At 38.4% G+C, this 23,252-nt stretch overlaps 1 protein-coding gene across 4 annotated transcripts in view; it reads left to right on the forward strand.

Annotated features, from left to right (window-relative positions):
• Positions 1–23,252, forward strand: part of LOC134806924 (killer cell lectin like receptor G1) — a 114,053-nt gene that overhangs the window by 31,943 nt on the left and 58,858 nt on the right. For 2 of the 4 annotated variants that reach the window (XM_054663056.2, XM_063786292.1), the window contains exons 1-3: positions 611–7,598; positions 10,085–10,189; positions 13,015–13,184. In XM_054663056.2, the coding sequence (XP_054519031.1) occupies positions 7,517–7,598; positions 10,085–10,189; positions 13,015–13,184 (357 nt within the window). In that variant the 5' untranslated portion in view covers positions 611–7,516. Of the gene's footprint in view, positions 1–610; positions 7,599–10,084; positions 10,190–13,014; positions 13,185–23,252 lie in introns of those variants that run through there. The other 2 variants (XM_063786294.1, XM_063786293.1) reach the window with 1 other exon arrangement.

Here is a 23,252-nt window from a genome sequence, read left to right on the forward strand (position 1 = left end):
TCCCTTGAGCCTATAATTATGTTACCTTATGTGGACAGATACTTTGTAGATAGGATTAAGCTAATAATCTTGAGATGGAGAGATCATGCTGGTTTGTTCACATGGGTTCAAGGTAATTATGAGAGTCCTTATAAGAGGGAAGCAGTAGAGTCAAAGTCAGAAAACAGAGATATAACAATAAAAGCAGAGGTTGAAATTATATACTTCAAAGGTGGCAGAAGAATCTACAAGCCAAGAAATTTGAAATTTGGCAAAACTGATTTCCTTCTGGAGGCTTTAGAGGAGAACATTTCCTTGACTTTCCCAGAAGGAAATCAGTTCTGCCAAAACCTTGATTTTGGACTTCTGACCTACAAAACTTTAAGAAAATAAATATATGTTATGTTAAGTCACTAAGTTTGTGTTAGGTTATGTGTTACAGCAGTGATAAGAAACTAACACACCACTCCAGGTGCTTACTGTAATGTGTATATTGGTTTGCACATTGTATATATTTGTATACCTTTCTTTTAATCTGTCATTATATTTAAAGTGCATATCTTACAGCCAGAACAGACAATATCTTTTTTTTTTTTTTTTTTTTTTTTTTTTTTTTTTTTTTTTTGAGATGGAGTTTCATTCTTGTTGTCCAGGCTGGAGTGCAATGGTACGATCTTGGCTCACTGCAACCTCCACCTTTTGGGTTCAAGCAATTCTCCTGCCTCAGCCTCCCAAACAGCTGGGATTACAGGCACCTGCCACCACGCCTGGCTATTTTTTGTATTTTTAGTAGAGATAGCGTTTCACCATGTTGGCCAGGCTGGTCTTGAACTCATGACCTCAGGTGATTTGCCTGCCTCAGCCTCCCAAAGTTCTGGGATTACAGGTGTGAGCCACCATGCCTAGCCAGAACAGACAATATCTTTTTGGTTCTTGCTTTTTCTTCTAGTCTTACAATTTGTGCCATTTATTTGGTGCAGCAGTCCATTTATGATGAATTCAATTATTGATAAGACTGGCTTTATCATTTTGCTGTTTTTTAAAATGATTTGCCTTATCTGTTTTACTTTCTGTTTTTTTTTTTAAAGAAATTAAGATGGGAAAAGAAAATAAATATAATTCTTTATATGTACTTATATATTTACCACTTCTGTTGCTCTTCAATGTTTTCTGTATATCTATGTTTTTATCTAGTGATACTTATTTTCTAAGAACTTCTTTTAGCATTTCTTGTAGTGCTGGACTGCTCATGACAAATTTGCTATTTTCTCTGCTCTGAAAATATTTTTACTTCCTCTTCATTTCTATTGGATACTTTTTCTGGATATAGAATTCTGTATTGGCAGTCTTACCATTTTACCTTTGTTTTTTTTTTTTTTTTTTGAGACAGAGTTTCGCTCTTGTTGCCCAGGCTGCAGTGTAATGGTGCAATCTCAGCTCACTGCAACCTCGGCCTCCTGGGTTCAAGCGATTCTCCTGCTTCAGCCTCCAGAGTACCTGAGATTACAGGCGCCTCCCACCACACCTAGCTAATTTTTGTATTTTTAGTAGAGACGGGGTTTCACCATGTTGGCCAGGCTGGTCTCGAACTGGTGAGCTCAGGTGATCCATCTGCCTTGGTCTCCTAAAGTGGTGGGATTACAGCCGTGAACCGCCGTGCCTGACCCATTTGACCATTTTAAAGATGACATCTCATTGCTTTTCTCCTTTTTTGTTTCTGATGAGAATTTAGCTATCATTCATGTTGTTGTTTCCCATTATTAATGTGTTATTTATTTTCCTCTGGCTGTTTTCAGTATTTTCTTTTTATCTTTGGTTTTTATCAGTTTTAGATTATGTTCTTAGGAGTGATTTTCCTTCTGTTTATCTTGATGCGGATTCAGTGAGTTTCTTATACCTGTAGGTTGTATCCCAAATTTGGGGAATATTTGATCATTACTTTTTCAAATTCCTTTCCGATTTCATTATATGTCCCCTTTATTTTGGGGGACTTCAGTTTCACTTTTGTTATACTATTTGGCATTGTTCATAGGTCACTGAGGTTCTGTTCATTTTTTTCTCCCATTTTTTCCCTCTATTCTTCATATTGGATTATTTTTAGCAATCTGTCTTCATGTTTACTGACCTTTTTATCTGCCCTCTTCTATTTGCTATTAATCTCATTCAGCTATTATTATTATTATTATTGAGATGGAGTCTCGCTCTGTCACCTAGGCTGGAGTGCCGTAGTGCAATCTCAGTTCACTGCAACCTCTGCCTCCTGGGTTCAAGTGATTCTCCTGCCTCAGCCTCCTGAGCAGCTGGGACTATAGGCATGTGCCGCCAGGCCAGGCTAATGTTTTATATTTTTAGTAGAGACAGGGTTTCACCATGTTGGCCAGGCTGGTCTTGAACTCCTGACCTCAAATTATTCACCTGCCCCCACCTCCCAAAATGCTGGATTACAGGTGTGAGCCACCGTGCCTGGCCCTCATTCAGTTATTTTTAAAAATTATGAATGCTGTTCTGTTCTGGAATAGTCACTTGATTCTTTTTTGTAGTTTCTACTTCTCTGAGATTCTTCAAATTTTTATTCATTATGACTATATTTTCTTCTAAGTCTTTGAACATATTTTTGCAGATATTAAAGTCCTTGTTTGCTAGTTCCAGCATCTATGTTACATAAGTTTCTTTTCTACTTACTGACTTTTCTTTGATCCACGGCCCATATATTCTTATTTCTTTGGATTCTAATAATATTTTATTGTATGCTAGATATTAAATGTGATGCATTATGGCTAATCTGTGTTATGTATCCTCTTTTTTGAAGAAAAGTTTTATTGGGGAATAATTTCAGATTTACAGAAATGTTTTTAAGATAGCACAGAACATTTCTTTATACCTTTCACCCCATTTCCCCTAATGTTAGCATCTTTAAAAATCATGGCACATTTCTCAAATGTAAGAAATGAATATTGCTACATTGTTTGAATTTTACCAGTTTTCCACTAATGCTCTTTTTGCTGTTCCAGGATCCAATCCAGGATACCACATTACATCTAGTTGTTATATTTATTGTTTTCCTCTGGTCTATGACAGTTTCTCAGTGTTTTTTTTTCGTGAACTTGATATATTTTAAGAGTATTGGTCAGATATTTAGTAGAGTACCACTCAATTTAGAATTATCTGATTTTTTTTACATGTTTACATTGGATGTGTAGGGGAAAACTTTCTTCAGCTGTGTTTTTCTTCTGCTTTCACACCAGCACTACCACAATTATCAACACAGAAGAAGACTTGTGTGACCAAATGTGGTAGGGGTGTTCCCCACATACCAATTAGCAGACACCAACTGGGTATCCTCTAATTCAATTCCGACATTATCTACCTGGAGATAGTGTTAGATCTTACATTTCAGGGATTCAATATGCAAGATCACCCCCTACACCCGCAGACACCAGTCACAAGTCCGGGCCTCTGGAACATCTGACCAATAAGCTTCAAGTTGGGATTTCCACAACTTCCCCTTTGAGTTCAATTAATTTGCTGGAGCAGCTCACAGAACTCAGGGAAACCCTTATGTTTATCAGTTTATTATAAAGTATATTACAAAAGATACAGATGAAGAGAACTGTAGGGCAGGATATGGGGAAAGGGGTGTGGAGCTTCCATGCCCTCTCTGGGAAGGCTGCTCTCCAGGAATCTCCACAGGTTCAGTCATCTGGAAGCATTCTGACACAGTTCTCTTGGGTTTTTATGGAAGCTTCAGGACATCAGCATTCTTGCTCCTGACCCCCTCCCCTTGTCACCCCAGTAAAGGGCAGGACCCTCTCTGGGGAAGGTTTTAAGACCCACAATCAGAAAGGCAGGGGAAAATTAGAGTCCTGCCTTGAGGCAGATGAAAGGAGGGCAGAAGAAGGCCAGAGGCCTTCCCCTTGGGGCCTGACACACTCAACATTATAAGAAAGGACTATAACAGGGACCATAGGAGTTAGGAGCCAGAAACTGTGGATGAAAACCAATATATACATATGTATAATACCACCCTGGGGTTATGGATTTTGAGGAACAAACCTTACTGGTTAGGTGCTTTTATCATTGCATCGTATTAGGGGGTACATGATATCAACAAGACTCATCACTGGTGGTTCACGCAGTGAACCCTGTTCATGTGGTTGAGGTGGTATTTGCCAAGATTCTTTAATGAATAGTTACTATTTCCTTTTATCCATAGTGTACTCTTTGGAAGTGAGTCTCTTATCCCTGACTACCCTCAAAGGGAGGAGAGTTAAATTCCACATCCTGAATGGGGAGTATCTACATATATTATTTGGTATTTTCTGTAAGCAAGATTTGTCACTTCTCACCTATTTATTTATTTAAATCAGTATGGATTTATATAGTTTTTCCCCTTGTGTTATAATTCAACACTGTCATTTATTTTGTTGTTCATATTGTTCCATTGGGAGCTTTTCCAGGTTGGTTTCTGTGTCCTGATATGCTCCCATCTTTTTTTTTTTAACTTGCTTATTTTTTAACATTAAAAGACTGGAAGATCCTCCAAGCTTATTTTGTACTTTCCCTGTCCTGGCCCTAGAATTAGCCTTTTCTTCAAAGAGCCCCTGATTCCTATGTTGCCTTCTGATGTGGTTTGGATCTGCATCCCCACCCAAATCTGACGTTGAGTTGTAATCTCCAATGTTGGAGATGGGGCCTGGTGGGAGGTGACTGGATCACGCGGATGGTTTCTCATGAATGGTTTAGTACCATACCCCTAGAGCTGTTCTCCTGATAGAGTTCCTCACGAGACCTGGTTGTTTAAAAGTGTGTAGCACCTCCCCGCGTCTCTTGCTCCTGCTCTGGCCATGTAAGACATTTCCCTTTGCCTTCCACCATGACTAAGTTTCCTGAGGCCTGCCCAGAAGCAGATGCCACTATGCTTCCTGTACATCTTGCAGAACTGTGAGCCAATTAAACCTCTTTTCTTTATCAATTATTTGGCCTCAGGTATTTCTTTATAGCAGTGCAAGAATGGACTAATACACCTTCCTTTTTTTAAAAAATGATCTTAATTATTTTAAAGCATACAATTCAGTAGTGTTAAGTATTATTATGGACTGAATGTTTGTCTCCCCCAGATTCACATATTGAAGCCCTAATCCTCAGTGTGACTGTATTTGGAGATGGAGCGTTTAAGGAAGTAATTAAGGTTAAATCAGGTTACAAGGGTGGGGCCCTGATCTGATAGGATTAATGTTCTTGTAAGAAGAGAGACCAGAGCCCTCTCTCTTTCTTCCCTTGTGCACACACTGAGGAAAAGCCACTTGAGGATATAGTGAGAAGTCTGCAACCCACAGGGGAAGCACTCTCCAAACACCAACTCTGCTGGCATCTTGATCTTAGACTTTCAGTCTGTGGAATGATGAAAATATAAATAAATTTCTGTTGTTTAAGTCACCTGGTCTATGGTATTTTGTTGTGATAGTCCAAGCAAGTGAATACAAGAATATTCACATTGTTGTGTACCGTATCTCCAGAACTTAATCACACTGCGAAACTGAAACCCTGTACCCATTAAGCAACTTCCTTTTCTTTTTCCCTCCAAACTTCTTTCAGTAACCATTCTTCTTTCTTTGTCTATGGGTTTGACTACTTTAGATTCCTCATATAAGTGGAATCACACAGTATTTGTCATTTTGTGATCAGTTCATTTCACTTAGTATAATGTTTTCAAGGTTCATCAATGTTATAAAGTATGACAGGATTTCCTTTCTAAGACTAATATTCCATTGTATGTGTAGACCACATTTTGTTTGTTTTGCCTTCATATTAAGGGCGTGAAAATTTATTCTCAGAGGCAGCTAAACTATTGATGACTCTTTTTGGCAATGTTAAGTTTTGCTCTGTTTTTGGTTGGTGCTACTAAGCAATGCATCACCTCTGTCCTTTCTGTTCAGCTCTTGGCCCTGCAGGAACTATCTCAGCTTGGACTTGCAGAGTTTTGTCCTATGTCTGCGCAGCCTAGAACTTGGCCACAGACATACAGTGAATTCCTACAGTCTTAAGGGTGCCTCTCTCTTGTGAATTATCCTGCCCTGCAAATTCCAGCCATTTAAGCAGCTCAAAACTCCAATATCTGCCTCCTCATTTTAGTAAGACTGCTGTTCTGTTTAGGATTCATTTTTGTGCTCTGTACTAGAAAGTGGTCCTAGATAGAAAGCTAGGGTGATCATTGCACTCACCTTTGTATTCTCTCAAGGATCACAATGCTGCCTGTGTGTTCCTGAAAATAGCTGCCTTGTGTGTCTTGCCATGTGTTGTATTTTGATTGGAGAGTAAGTCTAATGCCATTCTGTCATGGCTGGAAGCAGAAATATATTTGTTTTTATTAATATAAAACAAATTAATATAAAGCACTCCCTGTTTCTCTTCTTTTATCCTTATGCAGTCTGTCTTGATGATCTTATCCACTCTTAAGAGTTTCAATACTCTTTCTGTTTCCTTACTTTAACTTTTGTTTTTTTTAGACGGAGTTTCACTCTTGTTGCCCAGGCTAGAGTACAATGGTGCAGTCTCGGCTCGCTGCAACCTCCGCCTCCCGGTTTCAAGCCATTCTCCTGCCTCGGCCTCCTGAGCAGCTGAAATTACAGCCCCCACCACCACACCCAGCTAATTTTTTTGTATTTTTAGTAGAGACGGGGTTTCACCATGTTGGCCAGGCTGGTCTTGAATTCCTGACCTCAGGTGATCCACCCTCCTTGGCCTCCCAAAGTGCTGGGATTACAGGCATGAGCCACCACACCTGGCCTACTTTAACTTTTTATTAACTTTTCACCTACTAAAAACAAATTACTAAGATGTTAGAATGTATTTGTTTACTTTGCTCTTCTTTTTAGTTATCTTTGCATGAAATATAATAATAAAATAAGACAACAAAGAGAAAAAATATAATGGAATTTCTGATACTGTGAAGGGTAAAGACCATCGCACAATTTGGACAAGGTTTTGGGGAAGATGTGGTCATGTCGTATTCACAAAATATATCTGGGTAATAGTCTATTTCTCCCGTGATTCAAGGCATACGCACCCAACAGTCCATTTCGTTATTGCTTATCACTGCCCAAAAGTTCCAAGAAATGATGAAGTCAGTCTCATTTGGCATACATCTACTTTTTCAGAAGGAAACAAAGCAGAGAAAAAATTCCGAGAGAAATTCATGGCTAGTAACCACTCTCACTTTTATTTTAGTTTCCATAACTGAAATTGCTGGACTTGAGAGCAATTTTTCCTTGCTCAACAGAATTAGGTGAGATGGGGAATCAATTTAATATATATTTAGTGAGCATCTACAGTGTCATGGGGCAAAACAATAGCAACTTACAATATTAATTTCTATAGGCAGCCCCCAAATTTGAATCATTTCCTGAAAAATTACTTCTGCTTTTGTGAAGTTTCCTGCTAGCAGTTTAGAGATTGTGCTGTTTCCTCACTGATACATATCCCTTCACACTTCTATAATTTAACTCTCTCAACTGCATGTGAAAGATCTTAGCTGAAGATGACTGACAGTGTTATTTATTCCATGTTAGAGTTGCCTACGGCAACCCAAGCCCAGAATGACTACGGACCACAGCAAAAATGTGAGTTAACCAAGGTAGCATGGAAGACGATGCATAGCAACAGTAGGCTATGGATGAATGGGGAGTAGAATAAGTTTAAAGCAGAGGGTGCAGAAGAATTGAGGATAATTTGAGGAAATACTTTTGGTTCAGTTTAAAGTCCAGAGTTGGAATATGAAAAGTTGGTGTATGGTACAGGATCTGATCTTAGGTCTCAGGTAAACTCTTTTCTAACTGTTCACTTCTTTGATCGCATCTTAGAAACCCAACTTAGGGCATTGCCGTTATTCCTTCTTGCTCTTAGCTAAAGCGGGAACTTTGTTGGGAGAATTTTATCTCTTTAGTTATATTCGGAGTAACCTTGGACCAGCTGTTTAAATTCTAGGTATGGCTGTTTTTCTGACTATGGAATGAGGAGGACACCAATAGTTTTGCTGGTGGATACGAGTAAGATTTTTGTCAGGAAAGAAGCTGATTTACATATCTAGTTTTTTTTTTTTTTTAAACTTCACAGTGTTGCGCTAGAATGGTGACAGGGAAGAAAAAGTATCAAGAAACTACAGATAATAGTCTCTGTGACTGAGGATTTGAAGGCAAAAGAGCCATTTTTACATAGAGCCCTGAGAGAATATTATCTGAGACAGACAGGTAATAGTGTAAATGCCAAAATTAATCCTTGATTTTGTATCGTAGGCAGTGAACTCCCACAAGGTGTATTCTTTAGGGTAGTTCCCTAAGCTTTCTCTCTTTTTACTACATAGTTTTACTATTATAATTTTTAATGTCTTTTGAGAGTGTTGCCTTAATTTGCTAAATCATTCTAGTATACTTGGGATATTTAGACCTATTTCTATTACCATAAATTATATAGCATTGGATATCTTTATTTGTGTAACCTTTTCCTATTTTTGAATTGTATCTATGTTAATTTCTAAGGAATAGAAATATTACGTTAGAAGTAATGCATATCTCAAAGTATATGTTCAAGGTCACACACACAACTGGTGATAAATTGGAACCTAGTTGGAACTATTTAGAGGCTTTCAATATATACTTAAAGTAAATTTTAAAAATTTACTTTACTTCTTGAATTGGCTTGTGGTTACACAAATTCAATTATGGTTTGATACCTTTTTAAAATTTAGCATAACATAAAAATGAACATTTGTGTATTTCATTAAATGTTCTCCTGTGATGCAAATGTATTTTTTAAAGTTTTTCTAGAAATCTAATGCTTTTGGATTCATCAGTCCAAATATTTATTATGCAGAATTCTCTATTTATGAAGGCATCTCTCATTATGAATTTTTTTCTTTAAGAAGTTCAGAATACTCCATAGATACACACATATATAGAGTAATTTATCTAAAATTTAATCAGAAAATTGAAGCCCAAATAGGCAAGTTTAATTTCCTAATTAAATGTTATTAAGCAAAGGAATCAAAATTAGAAGTTAAATATCATCTTACTTCACAGAGTTTTGCTCGTTACACGTAATTTCTACACTATTGCACTATGAGATACCTTTGATTTTAAAATAAAGATTTGCTGAAAATACTTCCATTTTTCAAATTTAAAATTTAGATTTCGGTTGTATGCAACACAGCTAACATGAAGTAGTGTCCTATTCTTAAACTTGGCATCAACTTAAACTTACTGCTCTTTTAATAACGACAGTTTACAAAGCACTTCTGAAATGTAGATTATTTTTATTTAAATTTTATGTATTTCAATTTCGAGTAGATAATATGTTTACATGGTTCAAAATTCAAAAGGTACAAAAGAAAATAGGGTAAAAAGCCTTTTTCCTATTTTGTCTCCAGTGACTGTTTTTTCCATTCCAGAGGCAAACAATGTTATCAGATTCTTGGGTGTGCTTGCAGAGATATTTGTATATCCTGTTCTGCAGAATATTTCTTTGTCTTGACTATAAATCTTACAAAATATTCCATATCAGTTAAAAAAAAAGCCAATCTTTATTAGAAGCTATATATTCACTTTATGGATATATCAAAAATGTATTTGACTGGCCTTTTACTGATAGAATGTAGATTGTATTCAGTCTTCTCCTCCTACAAATATTGCTGCCACGAATAAATATGACATTTTGCACCCGCGAGTATCTGTAGGAAAAATTTCTTAAGGAGAAATTTCTAGGTCAAAGGGTACATGCCTTTGCCGTTTTGGTAGATATTGCCCAATTGTCCTCCAAAGAGGTACCAATTTGTATTCTCACCACCTAAGTATGAGACAGTGTAAGTCACAGTTTCGAAGGAAAAAAGCATTCTTTATCTTGATAAATATAGTAAGTTCTTTGATACAGGTGTTGGTGGTTACCTTAGACTTTAGAGCAAGTTCCTGACACATCTAGAAAAGGAATCTTTATGGCCTGGATCTCAGTTCCCACTAGGCCAAATTGCTTTAAGATGCAATATCCTTCCCTGACTTTCTCTTTTCTTTCAACCTGTCTTCTGACTCAGGATTGTGCTTTGACTCTGTTGTTGCAGCTTCCTCTTCCAGGCCTTCTTGTTCTTGCCTTGTGGCAATAGCTTTGGGGCTTCTGACTGCAGTTCTTCTGAGTGTGCTGCTATACCAGTGGATCCTGTGCCAGGGTAAGTGCAAACTTAAACCAAAATTAATCTTTCATTTTATATTATAAAAGCAATATAACATAGCAGAAGCTTTGAAAAATCAAAAAATAATTCAAACAAAATAACTCTCCATCTGTATACAGCTATTTCCTGGGTATAGCCTTTGACGACGTGCACTTATGTAAGCTTGTATTTTCTTTTTTCTTTTTGTTTTTTGAGACAGGGTCTCCCTCTATCAGCCAGGCTGTAGGTGATAGATTTGTGTGCTGCTATACCAGCGGATCCTGTGCCACTGTACAATCACAGTTCACTGCAGCCTTGACCTCCTTAGGGTCAAGTGATCCACCTCAGCCTCTCGAGTAGCTGGGACCACAGGCACATACCACCATGCCTGGCTAATTTTTGTATTATTATTACTATTATTATTATTATTATTATTATTTTGTAAAGACATTTCACCATGTTGCCCAGGCTGATCTCAAACTCCTGGGCTCAAGCCATTTGCCCTTCTTGGCCTCCCAAAGTGCTGGGATTATAGGTGTGAGCCACTGCACCTGACCATATTTTCTTAATAGAACTGCAGTCAAGTCCTCTTAAAATTTCTCCCACCTTTCTTTCTTTTAATGCAAGGCTGAGAATAGTTCTTATCGTAGTATGCTCATAATTTTGTATATTGCTTTTTAATTTTATGTTGCCAGAAACATTTCCTTACTGCCATATTTATTGTGATAATTGAATTATAATATTAATGATGTTTAACTTTTCACATAATAGATATATCATAATGTAATGAAACATTCTGAATTTTTTTTTTTTTTTTTTTTTTTTTTGCCATTCAGGTGCTTTCACATTTTCTAAAACTAATTTTTAAGTTTAGTTCTTCTAGGACCTTAAATCTAGTGATCTAGAGGACTCTCAGTTTGTTGTTTTACAGTCTAGAGTCCTAGCTTAGGTTTATATTTTTAGGGGATGATAGTGACCGATTACACAGAAGTGATTTATTAGGGTTCTTTTTTAAATTTTTAAAAAAATTTTGAGACAGAATCTCGCAATGTTGTCTGGGCTGGAGTGCAATGGCATGATCTCGGCTCACTGCAACCTCTGCCTCCCAGGTTCAAGCGATTCTCGTGCCTCAGCCTCCGAGTAGCTGGGATTACAGGCACCTGCCACCACGCCCGGCTAATTTTTTGTATTTTTATTAGAGACAGGGTTTCACTATGTTGGCCAGGCTGGTCTCGAACTCCTGACCTTGTGATCTGCCCACCTTGGCCTCCCCAAGTGCTGGGATTACAGGTGTGAGCCATTGCGCTCTGCCGATTTATTAGGATTCTAAGAGTTCAGCTCCAGGGCTTCTACCTCAGAGCCAAGTCCGACCTTTGACAAAAAGGAACTCCTAGGGAAGTTGGGAATTTCTAATCCAGGCTGAGTAATGTCACAGTTGTATGGAAAAAGCAAAATCTATAAGGTGCCAATTTAACAGCTTGATCTCCAGAACTTATATTGGTTGTATGCCAGTACTTCCTAGAGAACAATTATCTAATATTTATATGAAAAATACTACTTTCCCCACTTTGTAACTCCCAAATCTAGAGTAGATATATACTCTATTCTGCAATTATATATCTACACATGTGCTCATGGAGTATAATGGCTCATACTTGCTCACTGTAGAATTGTGCTTATGGCGAGTTTATGCACATATGTTTAAGTATTGAAACTGAAGTAGAAAAATCAATAGAATTTTGGAATCTTGGTTGGAATTACCTTGAAAGCATATTCAGTTCCCTTTCATCTTTGATTGTTTGTTTTTGAGACAGTGTCTTGCTCTGTCGCCCAGGCAGGAGTGCAGTGGTGTGATCTTGGCTCACTGCAACCTCTGCCTCCTGGGTTCAAGTGATTCTCATGCCTCAGCTCCTAAGTAGCTGGGATTACAGGCGGGTGCCACCATGCCCAGCTGATTTTTTTGTATTTTTAGTAGAGATGAGGTTTCACCATGTTGGCTAGACTGATCTTGAACTCCTGGCCTCATGTGAGCCACCTGCCTCGGCCTCCCAAAGTGCTGGGATTGCAAGAGTGAGCCACCATGCCTGGTCAGTTCCCTTTCATCTCGACAGAACTATGAACCAACCATTTTAAAGGCATGTGGATCTTCCGTATTTAAAAGAGCTCGGTTAGGGCATTCTATCACTTTTCACTTTAGCACCTGTTATGCTTCTCTGCCAGAAAACCCTTTTAAAAAATATCAAAGTAAGTTCTTTTTGCTGAGGTATAAGGGTTTTTTTCCAGTTTTCAATGGTGAGGGACAGTTACATCTGTGATAATAAAAAAGCAAAACCTTTCATTCTAGTTAAGTTTGCTTTTCCTAATTTCTTTTTGGCATTTTCAGTTGGGCATTCTGAATGATTCTGCCTGATTTAAGCAATATACATTATGCAATTATGCAATATATACACGGAGCAAAGACAGTACACAGATGCATATCATATGAATTCACAGTTATCTGGTGTGTGTATATTACATGTGCACAGAGATCTCTAGCACAAGTTAAGTACTTGCTCCAGAGTTTTCAGGCAGATTGTTGTATGCTTTCTTCTTTGTTCCTTCAGTTATAGTCATATTCTTGTGTAGTGGAATATATACTTAGTAGATGATGGAGTTGGACATTATGAGGACATTATGAGGTATTCAAATTGACACCACGCATTGTTACACATTTCTCTAACCCTTAATCTGAAAAGTGGTGGAGCAGGGAAGACCCAGGGCTGCCATATTCCATTTTATCTCCCATTTCATTTCCAAGACTGAGTGGTCCATAAAGATGTGAACCAGGTCCTCTTCTCTCCTAGGCTCCAACTACTCCACTTGTGCCAGCTGTCCTAGCTGCCCAGACCGCTGGATGAAATATGGTAACCATTGTTATTATTTCTCAGTGGAGGAAAAGGACTGGAATTCTAGTCTGGAATTCTGCCTAGCCAGAGACTCACACCTCCTTGTGATAACGGACAATCAGGAAATGGTAAATGCAAACATTTAGAAAATGTAGGGTTTTTGTTTTGTTTTTGTTTTTGTTTTTAAACTGCTATTTAAATGTATCATGTATCCTCTTTTAAGGAACAGAAGGAATCTGTGATTTGGGGGGGATACTATATTCTTCCCCTTCCCTCTTCTTCTCTTTCCTCTTCTACTTCTGCCTTCTTCCCTCTCCCTCCCCACTCTTTACCCTTATGCTGTCTGACCCAACAAACCTCAGTTACAGCAACCCAGATGCTTGTATAGCATGTAAGTGTGTATGTGGGGCAAGGAGGCAGAAGGATGGTGAGTGTTTTGGAGAGGAATGAGACCTGAAATACAGGTCTAGTTAAAAGAAGTCTTAGGTCCGGAAACCTACAGGTCCAACAACAAGGCAGCAGATTCTTTTTTTTTTTTTGACGGAGTCTCCCTCTGTCATCCAGGCTGGAGCACAGTGGTGCGATCTTGGCTCACTCCAACCTCCGCCTCCCAGGTTCAAGTGCTTCTCCTGCCTCAGCCTCCCAAGTAGCTGGAACTACAGGCGTGTGCCACCATGCCCGGCTAATTTTTTGTATTTTTAGTAGATTTCACCATGTTAGCCAGGATGGTCTTGATCTCCTGACCTTGTGATCTGCCCGCCTCGGCCTCCCAAAGTGCTGGGATTACAGGCATGAGCCACTGTGCCAGTCCTTATATAGTGGAACTTGGGAGGGAGGGAAAGATAGAGATCACTGGGACAGAGTGATTGTGGCAAGGGCTTAAATGCCTTCTTTTAAAAAGTTTTCCCTTAATTCACTGGAATCCAGTAAGTTCCAGACTGCAATGTCGGGAAAGTTGGGATATAAGGAAGAAAACACGCGTGCACGTGCATGTGTGTGTGTGTGTGGTGCCCTCCACTTCCTTCAGGCCCCTCAGATCCTTCCTATCCACCCAGCAATCTCTTGGAAAAGAGCTTGCTATTGGTCCTAGACCATCTCAAGGCAATACAAGGAATTGCCATCCTGAGGTTGCCTAGTATAAAAATCAATCAAATTCTACTTTGTCAACATAAATAACATCCATAAGGAAAACAAGAAATCTTAGTTTTGTGTTAGTGCTAATTTGATACTGATTTTTGTGTTTTGCTATTGTTTTCTGTTTTCTTTTATTGGGTAGAATCTAGTCACAGAGAACAATTTATTGAGAATTAAACTATATTAACTTACCTTGGGAAAAATCCAGAGGTTACTCTAAAGCAGTGGGGGAGAACATATAGTTCCTAAGTTTTATAGCTACCTATATAACTACCTATATAAAGCATACAGATTCTTGTTTTCTGTCAAAGGAACACTTACTCCTTTGGAATTCCACATAGAATCTAAACTCTAAATCATTCCACATTTGTGACTAACATTTTTTTTTTAAAGCCTTTTCTAAGTGAGGTGGCAGAATGCATTGAGTTGTATTCATTAAACATGAGTTCTTAGTTTATGGCCTCCAGCAATATAGCCTTGCTTTCTGGACCTTGTTGTAGCAACTCCTATTCTCATTCTGATATAGTGACTCTCAGGATTTGAGCTGACTAAAGTCAGTAGCAGAAGTGAGCCATGAACTTGAAACATTGAGGGCAAAACTGATAAACAGGAGTCGTGAGTCATAGCACAAGACACTGCCACAGAAAATTGTGGTGTAGCAGCTGCTATAAATTTCACAGTGTGATCATGAGAGGTGAGGAGGGAAAAAGGATGAAGGGCACAGAATATCTGGGAAAATGGCAATATTTCTGTTTCTCTGAGGAACCCAGAGGAAGGGCAGGACCATTAGAGGGATTTTGTCCTTCCTTTGCTTCCTGACATGCCCCCATTCCTGAGACTATTGTTGAGTAAAACCAGCAGAGTTACACTCACTACATTTCCAAATTGAGTTTATTTTCTCCTAAGGCTCCTTGGGGCCAAGTCAGTGCTGGAGAGGGTGGAATGTCCCTGCGAGATGTCATAAGTTTTACTTTTAACATTCCTGTGGAATCTTACTTGATTCTCTGGTTTAATTCTTTTTCTTGCTCCGGCTTTTGTCAGATTCTGTAGAACCAAATTGACTTTTACGTGCCCTGCTGCGTCTGTTTTTCTAGTGTTATTATTCTTTTGTTCTCAGGGCAAGATTTACATACTATTTTGAGGTATGTACAATGTTTCTAGTATCATACTGGGGTCTGAGCCACTACCAAAAAAGCAAGAAGTAAAAATAAAAAAGAGAGCTCTATGGATCTATTAAAACTGAAGTTTTTCAAACTGACATTCCACTGGTGGAGAGTGCTGCTAGAGAATTTTGTTGCTATATGTAGAATCTACAGGCCTATGGAAAATATCCCTCTTATGCTGTTAAACAGTCATCTTTCAGTGAGATACTTATGTAGAGTTCACCTCCTATCTTAGATCACTTACGGCAAAGTATACAATAATAACAGAGGCTACCATGGATTGAGCACTTGCTTTTTGCCAGATGTTTTATGTATAGTATTCTTTTTTTTTTTTTTTTTTCTTTTCGAGATGGAGTTTTGCTCTTGTTGCCCAGGCTGAGTGCAGTGGCGCAATCTCGGCTCACTGCAACCTCTGCCTCCAGGGTTCCAGCAATTCTCCTGCCTTAGCCTCCCAAGTAGCTGGGGTTACAGGCGCCTGCCTCCACGCCCGGCCTTTATGTATAGTATTCTTAATCGTCACAGCAATTCTAAAAAGTAGAGTTCAACATCCCCATTTTGTTGGTGAATGAATAAAATTCAGAGGAATTGGCTGGGCATAGTGGCTCCTGCCTGTAATCCCAGCACTTTTGAGAGGCTGAGGTGGGTGGATCACTTGAGGTCAGGAGTTCGAGACCAGCCTGGCTAACATGGTGAAACCCCGTCTCTGCTAAAAGTACAAAAATTAGCTGGGCGTGCTGTTGTGCACCTGTAATCCCAGCTTCTTGGGAGGCTAAGGCACCCGAATCGTTTGAACCCAGGAGGTGGAGGCTGCAGTGAGCTGAGACTGCACCGCTGCACTCTAGCTTAGGCAGCAGAGTGAGACACTGTCTCAAAAAAAAAAAAAAATTTGGAGAATTAATGAGTGTAAGTCTAAGGCTACAAATCTGGCAGAGCCAAATTTTAAATTCTACTCCAGTGGGCATGGTGGCTCACGCCTGTAATCCTAGCACTTTGTGAGGCCATGGCAGGTGGATTGCTTGAACCCAGAATTCAAGACCAGCCTGGGCAACATGGCAAGACCCTGCCTCTACAAAAAAATACAGAAATTAGCTGGGTGTGGTGGCGTGCACCTGTGGTCCCAGCTACTCGGGAGGCTGAGGTGAGAGAATCCCCTGAACCCAGGAAGTAGAGGCTGCAGTTAGCCGTGATCACACCACTGCACTCCAGCCTGGGCAACAGAGTGAGACTCTGTCTCAAAAAAAAAAAAAAATCCACATCAACTCACCTTCAAAGTCACTTATAGAAATATCGTATTTGACAGCTTCCAGAATCCATTTTGCACATGTTCAACAAGATAACTTTTTCTACTAATTGTCTTCTGGTTTCTTTTCTATACATATTTAAAAATTTTTTTGAATTGACATACAGAATGTACATTGTATGACCGTGGATATTTAAATTTATTTATTGTGATGAGGTCTCACTATGTTGCCCAGGCTGGTCTTGAACTCCTGGGCTCAAGTGATCCTCCCGCCTTGGTCTCCCAAAGTGCTGGGATTATAGGCTTAAATATATTTAAAATAGTGAGATGCTTTCTTATTATCTCTCTTTTTTTTTTCTATCTGGGACTTCAAGATTATTCTTGATAGAGAAAATAAAATGGAAATTAAATTTCTCTGTTATTTTCTCATTTTTGTGTTAACATTATGGCATTAGCCCTTGCTTCTTCTTGCCCTTTGAATATATCTTTAGATGTTTGGATATATTCAAATTCTTGATTTTTCTTGCCATTTTCCCCCCACCAAGCTCAGTTCATCCTGGATGTTGTTAGCCTGGTTCCTTATAGTTATTGGTATGTTATTTTAAAGTATGCATTCGTTAGTGAGTTCCCAGTGAAACTGCTTATATTTCTTTAAATCTATTCTGATGCTCCTTGCCCTATAATATCTCTCTTCCTCATTATCATAATTTGGAATTATATGATCCAACTTTACTCTTGCAACAACCTCTCATTCAACTTTACCTATCTTCCTGACCTTGGGATTCCCCGAGCTTTTGACGTTGGCTTCTCACATATTTAGGATTTACATCTAATAATATCCAAAGTTTCCTTCTTTGGGTGCAGCAATGCAAACACTATGGTAACATGGTCACTTTTCTGTATATTTTTAATCAGGTAATGAAAACAGCTTGGTTTCTTTCAGACAGTCATGAGTGTGCTTTTACTATATTTCTTACTAGCTATGCGAACTTCAACAACTTTCTTAACCTTTTTGACTCTCAGTTTCCTCATGTACAAAGTGAAGATAAAACTTTCTAGACTGTCCGGGTGTGGTGGCTCACGCCTGTAATCCCAGCACTTTGGGAGGCCGAGGTGGGTGAATGATTTGAGGTCAGAAGTTCAAGACCTGGCCAACATAGTGAAACCCCATCTATACTAAAAATACAAAAATTAGCTAGGTGTGGTGGCGCGTTTCTGTAATCCCAACTACTCAGGAGGCTGAGGCAGGAGAATCACTTGAGCCCTGGAGGCAGAGGTCACAGTGAGCCGAGATCAGGCCACTGCACTCCAGCCTGGGAGACAGAGTGATACTCTATCTCAAAAACACAAAAAACTCAAAAAACAATATAAAGCCCAGAGCCAAAAATAACTTTTACTTTGCTCTTCTGTGTCCCAAGACATACAATTTCAGTAAAATATGCATCACAGAGTAAATTATGACTTGTTGAATTGAGTATATTGTTTATGAGGAAATCTGAGATGATATGTCAGAAGATTCAAAGAAATGGCTGGAAACACAGCATAGATGGTAGGGGAATTGTTTTACTCTGGAGGTCTTCACAGTCTGGTAATGTGCGTCTTTTGTCACGCTTCTTTATAATCAGATTAAGCAGCTAGTGTCAACTGCATAACAAGGGATGGGCATGATAAGCTAGGATATTTCCACTCTTTTTTAACTTAAACAATTGTGGGAAAATATGCATAGCATAAAATGTACTATTTTAACCATTTTCAAGTGTACAGTTCAGTGGCATTAAGTACATTCACATTGTTGTACAACCATCACTACCATCATCTCCAGAACTTTTTCATCATCCCCAACTGAAGCTCTGTACCTCTTAAACAATAACTCCCCTCCCTCTAGCCCCTGGTAATCACTATTCTACTTACCATATCTATGAATTTGCCTATTCTGTCCTTTAGTGTCTCACTTATTCACTTAGAATACTGTTTTCAAGGTTCTTGCGTGTTGTAGCATGTATCAAAGTTATGGCTGAATAACATTCTATTATATGGATATACTACATTTTGTTTGTCCATTTATTCATCAGTGGATACCTGGGATGCTTCAACCTTTTGACTATTGAGAGTAAGGCTGCTGTGAACTTGGATATCCATCTATTGACAGACACTGTTTCCACAAGCTTTTAAAAAGAGGAGCAAATGATGGTTTACAGAGCAGGGCTTATTGACTTTTAGCATTGTGTACTTACACAAAATTATAGGGAAAATTCTTATTGATATTAAGCTCTGGTAATTTGTAACCTGTCAAATTTTCCTTTGAAATTTCTTAACGTTATTTGCATGTTTTTAGATGATGGTAATTAATGTGTTCATATTATAGGATATCTGAAAAGTCTGGAAACAGGCTAAACTTATTTTTAAACAGTATGTTGGTTACATTTTCAAGTAATATGCTCTATATTTTTACTCAATCTTGAGACATGTTTTCAAGTGAAACATCTCTAAATTTAAAGCAATAGATATAATTATTTTTAGACCTTATGAGTACTCTGTATTGTAAATTTTTTCAAATTAGTAATTACATCCTTTGCTTTAAATACTTCACCTGAAAAAGTGTCTGAAGAAAAACATATTAATGATATTATTTTAAAATATGAGACTGTAGGGTTCCCCATTGCCTGGCTTTCTTTCTGTGTGTTGGCTGAAAATCGCAGAGGGCCTTGACCGCTCTGTGACCCACCCAGCTACAGGTTTTTCCCCTGCAGGCTCCACCCAAACCCCGGCCTTGAACATTTCCAGTCACTGATAAAGGTATCCAGGTTGCTGCTCAAAACACTGAAATAAACTAGCCCCAGCCCTAAGTCAGATTCCTTAAACCCTCATAAAATCTCCATCTCTGACCCCCTGGCTGTGGACATACGTAGGTCAAACGCTCCTTTTCTCTGGCTGTCCATCGTGAGTGTTGCTGCAGCCCTCTGTAAGTTCCCCTAATAGATGCTTTGCACAGATCACCTTGACATTTAGTGCTTTATTCTATGGTATCCCAACCGACCCCATCTCATGATGATTTGGGGTCCTCCCTTGTGGGAATTCCCCTGTTGCTGCTTTTGGGATGATTTCAGCCATGGGTTTGGTGGGACAAAACAGAGATATACTGCCTAAAAATACATTTATCCTATGTTTTTAGGTGTTTTGGAACCCATTATTTTATATTCTGCTTTTATCAAATAGCATTATTTCATTCTTGGTTTTTGCTAAGCATTAAATTATTCCAGGTAATAAAAAGGTGCAACCAGATTTTATTTTATTTTTTATTTAGTTTTAAATATTATTTTTATACATCCTGCATCATTCTACTATTGCTTAAATCTTTTCATATTCTTAGATAAAATTCTCCTTGTTTTCAATTGTCATGAGCTATGAGCATATTTATAGAAATCATTTTGCTTGCAGTTATTTATTTACCTTATATTCCCTAAAATTAAGTTGGCTAATCAAAAGATAAGATTATATAGTTTTGATGTATTATTAGTTTTTCTTAATATGAGTTGAAATAACTTACATACATTCTGTAAACCATGTTAATTTGGAAGTTTAAGGGGTATGCTTTGTGCCTTAATGATATTTTAATTTCAATTAAAAATACTACATACAGAAGTGTATGTGGAAGGTACAAATGTTGAACTAAAAAAGCAAAAAAGGAAAAGAAAAGAAAAAGTGCCCTTGATTTTATTTGTTTGGGTTTTATCTTCACTTTGCTTTTAGGGTTTGCATTTTTTCTAAAATATAAGCAAACATTACAAACTCTAAGTGACATAACACCTAAGTGTTCTAGCTCACACCCTCTCTGGGTGACAAGAGTTCTCAGTTACCACCTTTACCTATACTTTTGTTGTTGTTGTTGTTTGAGACTCTCACCCAGGCTGGGGTGCAATGGCACAATCTCATCTCACTGCAACCTCCGCCTCCTAGGCTCAAATGACCCTCCTGTCTCAGCCTCCCAAGTAGCTGGGACTACAGGCATGTGCCACCATGCCCAGCTAATTTTCATATTTTTTGTATTAATGGGGTTTCGCCATGTTGCCCAGGCTGGTCTCGAACTCCTGGGCTCAAGAGATTTTCCTGCCTTGGCCTCTCAAAGTGCTGGAAGTACAGATGTGAGCCACTGCACCAGACCGATTTGTACTTTCATGCTGCTTCTATATTCTCTCTCTTTCTAATACACACACACACACACACACACACACACACACACACACACACACATTATCCATGAGTACATAGAATATAAGGTTATTGCACTATGGTTTTGAAGGCCTCTTCCAAGTGGGAAGATTTTCGAGTGAAAGTGCCATAATAAACATTTTCAATATCCAGCCTCACCAAGGAAAAGTTGTAAGAGGACTGACTGATCAAGTGATTTAGAATTATATGGGTCTTGAGGGTAGTAAATGAGCACAGGATTGGGGTTTGTACGTGGGCATTACCTAATCCTAGCTCTGCAGATTCTAATTAAAATTTCTGGGCAAGTCTTTATCAATTTCTGTGCTTCATTAGCTGCCGTTCCTCCTCTTGAAATGAAAGAAAAAGAAATGGACTGTTTTTCTCATAATATCAGTGGAGAAATGGGGAATCACTCTTTTTTTCCTTTTGTTAATTTTATTTATTTTTTCAAATATTTAGCTTACAATTTTTGATTTGAATATACTCAAATTTAATATACTTTCAATGCAGTAACATTTATTTTTGAATCTTTTAGATCATGGCTATCATTACCACACCAATTTTGTGAAAATATTTTTAAAAAATCCATTCTGTTTTTCCTAATTTCAATAATTCTTTAAACAAGTTGGTTAAGAAATGCAAAAATTTTAAGCTATCTTGAAAATTAGAGTGTCATTTCATCTGTCGTATACTTCATTCACTCTCTGGTCTACCTTCTTACCCCCAGCATGCACAGTTAAGTGCTCCACAGAGAGAAAGTAAAAAATACAGAGTTTGTGTTCAGAGGGTTTTTTTTTTCTTTTTCTTTTTTATTATTATTATACTTTAAGTTTTAGGGTACATGTTCACAATGTGCAGGTTAGTTACATATGTATACATGTGCCATGCTGGCGTGCTGCACCCATTAACTCGTCATTTAGCATTAGGTATATCTCCTAATGCTATCCCTCCCCCCTCCCCCCACCCCACAACAGTCCCCAGAGTGTGATGTTCCCCTTCCTGTGTCCATGTGTTCTCATTGTTCAATTCCCATCTATGAATGAGAACATGCGGTGTTTGGTTTTTTGTCCTTGTGATGGTTTACTGAGAATGATGATTTCCAATTTCATCCATGTCCCTACAAAGGACATGAACTCATCATTTTTTATGGCTGCATAGTATTCCATGGTGTATATGTGCCACATTTTCTTAATCCAGTCTATCATTGTTGGACATTTGGGTTGGTTCCAAGTCTTTGCTATTGTGAATAGTGCCGCAATAAACACACGTGTGCATGTGTCTTTATAGCAGCATGATTTATAGTCCTTTGGGAATATACCCAGTAATGGGATGGCTGGGTCAAATGGTATTTCTAGTTCTAGATCCCTGAGGAATCGCCACACCAACTTCCACAATGGTTGAACTAGTTTACAGTCCCACCAACAGTGTAAAAGTGTTCCTATTTCTCCACATCCTCTCCAGCACCTGTTGTTTCCTGACTTTTTAATGATTGCCATGTATTCAGAGGGTTTTAACTTCTTGCAGCATAATACCTAATTGTGTGTTCTTTATTTCTATAAATACTTATTAAACATAATTTTTTAAAAAAGAGATGGGATCTTGCTCTGTTACCCAGGCTGGAGAGCAATGGCATGATCACAGCTCACTTTAGCCTCAAACTCCTGGGCTCAAGTGATCCTCCTCCCTGCCTCTGCCTCCCAAGTACATGCCACCAAGTACAAGCACATGCCACCATGCCTGGTTGGCTACATTTTTTACTTTTCGTAAAGATAGAGTGTTACTATGTTGTCCAGGCTGGTCCTGAACTCCTGGCCTCAAGTAATCCTCTCACCTTGGCCTCCCAAATTGCTGGTATTACAGGCAGGAGCCACTGTGCCTGGTCTGCATTTATTGAGTATAATTTTATATCTTTTTCTAGGTGCTAGGGATATGGTAGTCAAGAGTTGTTGTTATTATAATGTTTACATTTTATTTATTATTTTTAAGGAAAATGATATTTTAAATTTAATTTTGTTATTAACATTTTTTAAAATTGGCACATAATAATTATATATATAGGGTATTTATCCGAAGGAAATAAAATCAGTATGTTGAAGAGATATCTTCACTCTCATATGTATTGTAGCAATATTGACAATAGCCAAGATAGGAAATCAACCGAAATGTTCAACAACAAATAAATGGATAAATAAAACTAACACAAGAACAGAAAACCAAACACTGCATGTTCTCACTTATAAGCAGGAGTTGAACAATGAGAACACATGGACGCAGGGAGGGGAACATCACACACCGGGCCTGTCGGGGGGTGGGGGGCAAGGGGAGGGATAGCACTAGGAGAAATACCTAATGTAGGTGACTAGTTGATGGGTGCAGTAATCCACCATGGCACGTGTATACCTATGTAACAAAACTGCACATTCTGCACATGTGCCCCAGAACTTAAAGTA

The sequence above is a fragment of the Pan troglodytes genome, chromosome 10 (genome assembly GCF_028858775.2).
Source record: "Pan troglodytes isolate AG18354 chromosome 10, NHGRI_mPanTro3-v2.0_pri, whole genome shotgun sequence".
Classification (NCBI taxonomy): domain Eukaryota; kingdom Metazoa; phylum Chordata; class Mammalia; order Primates; family Hominidae; genus Pan; species Pan troglodytes.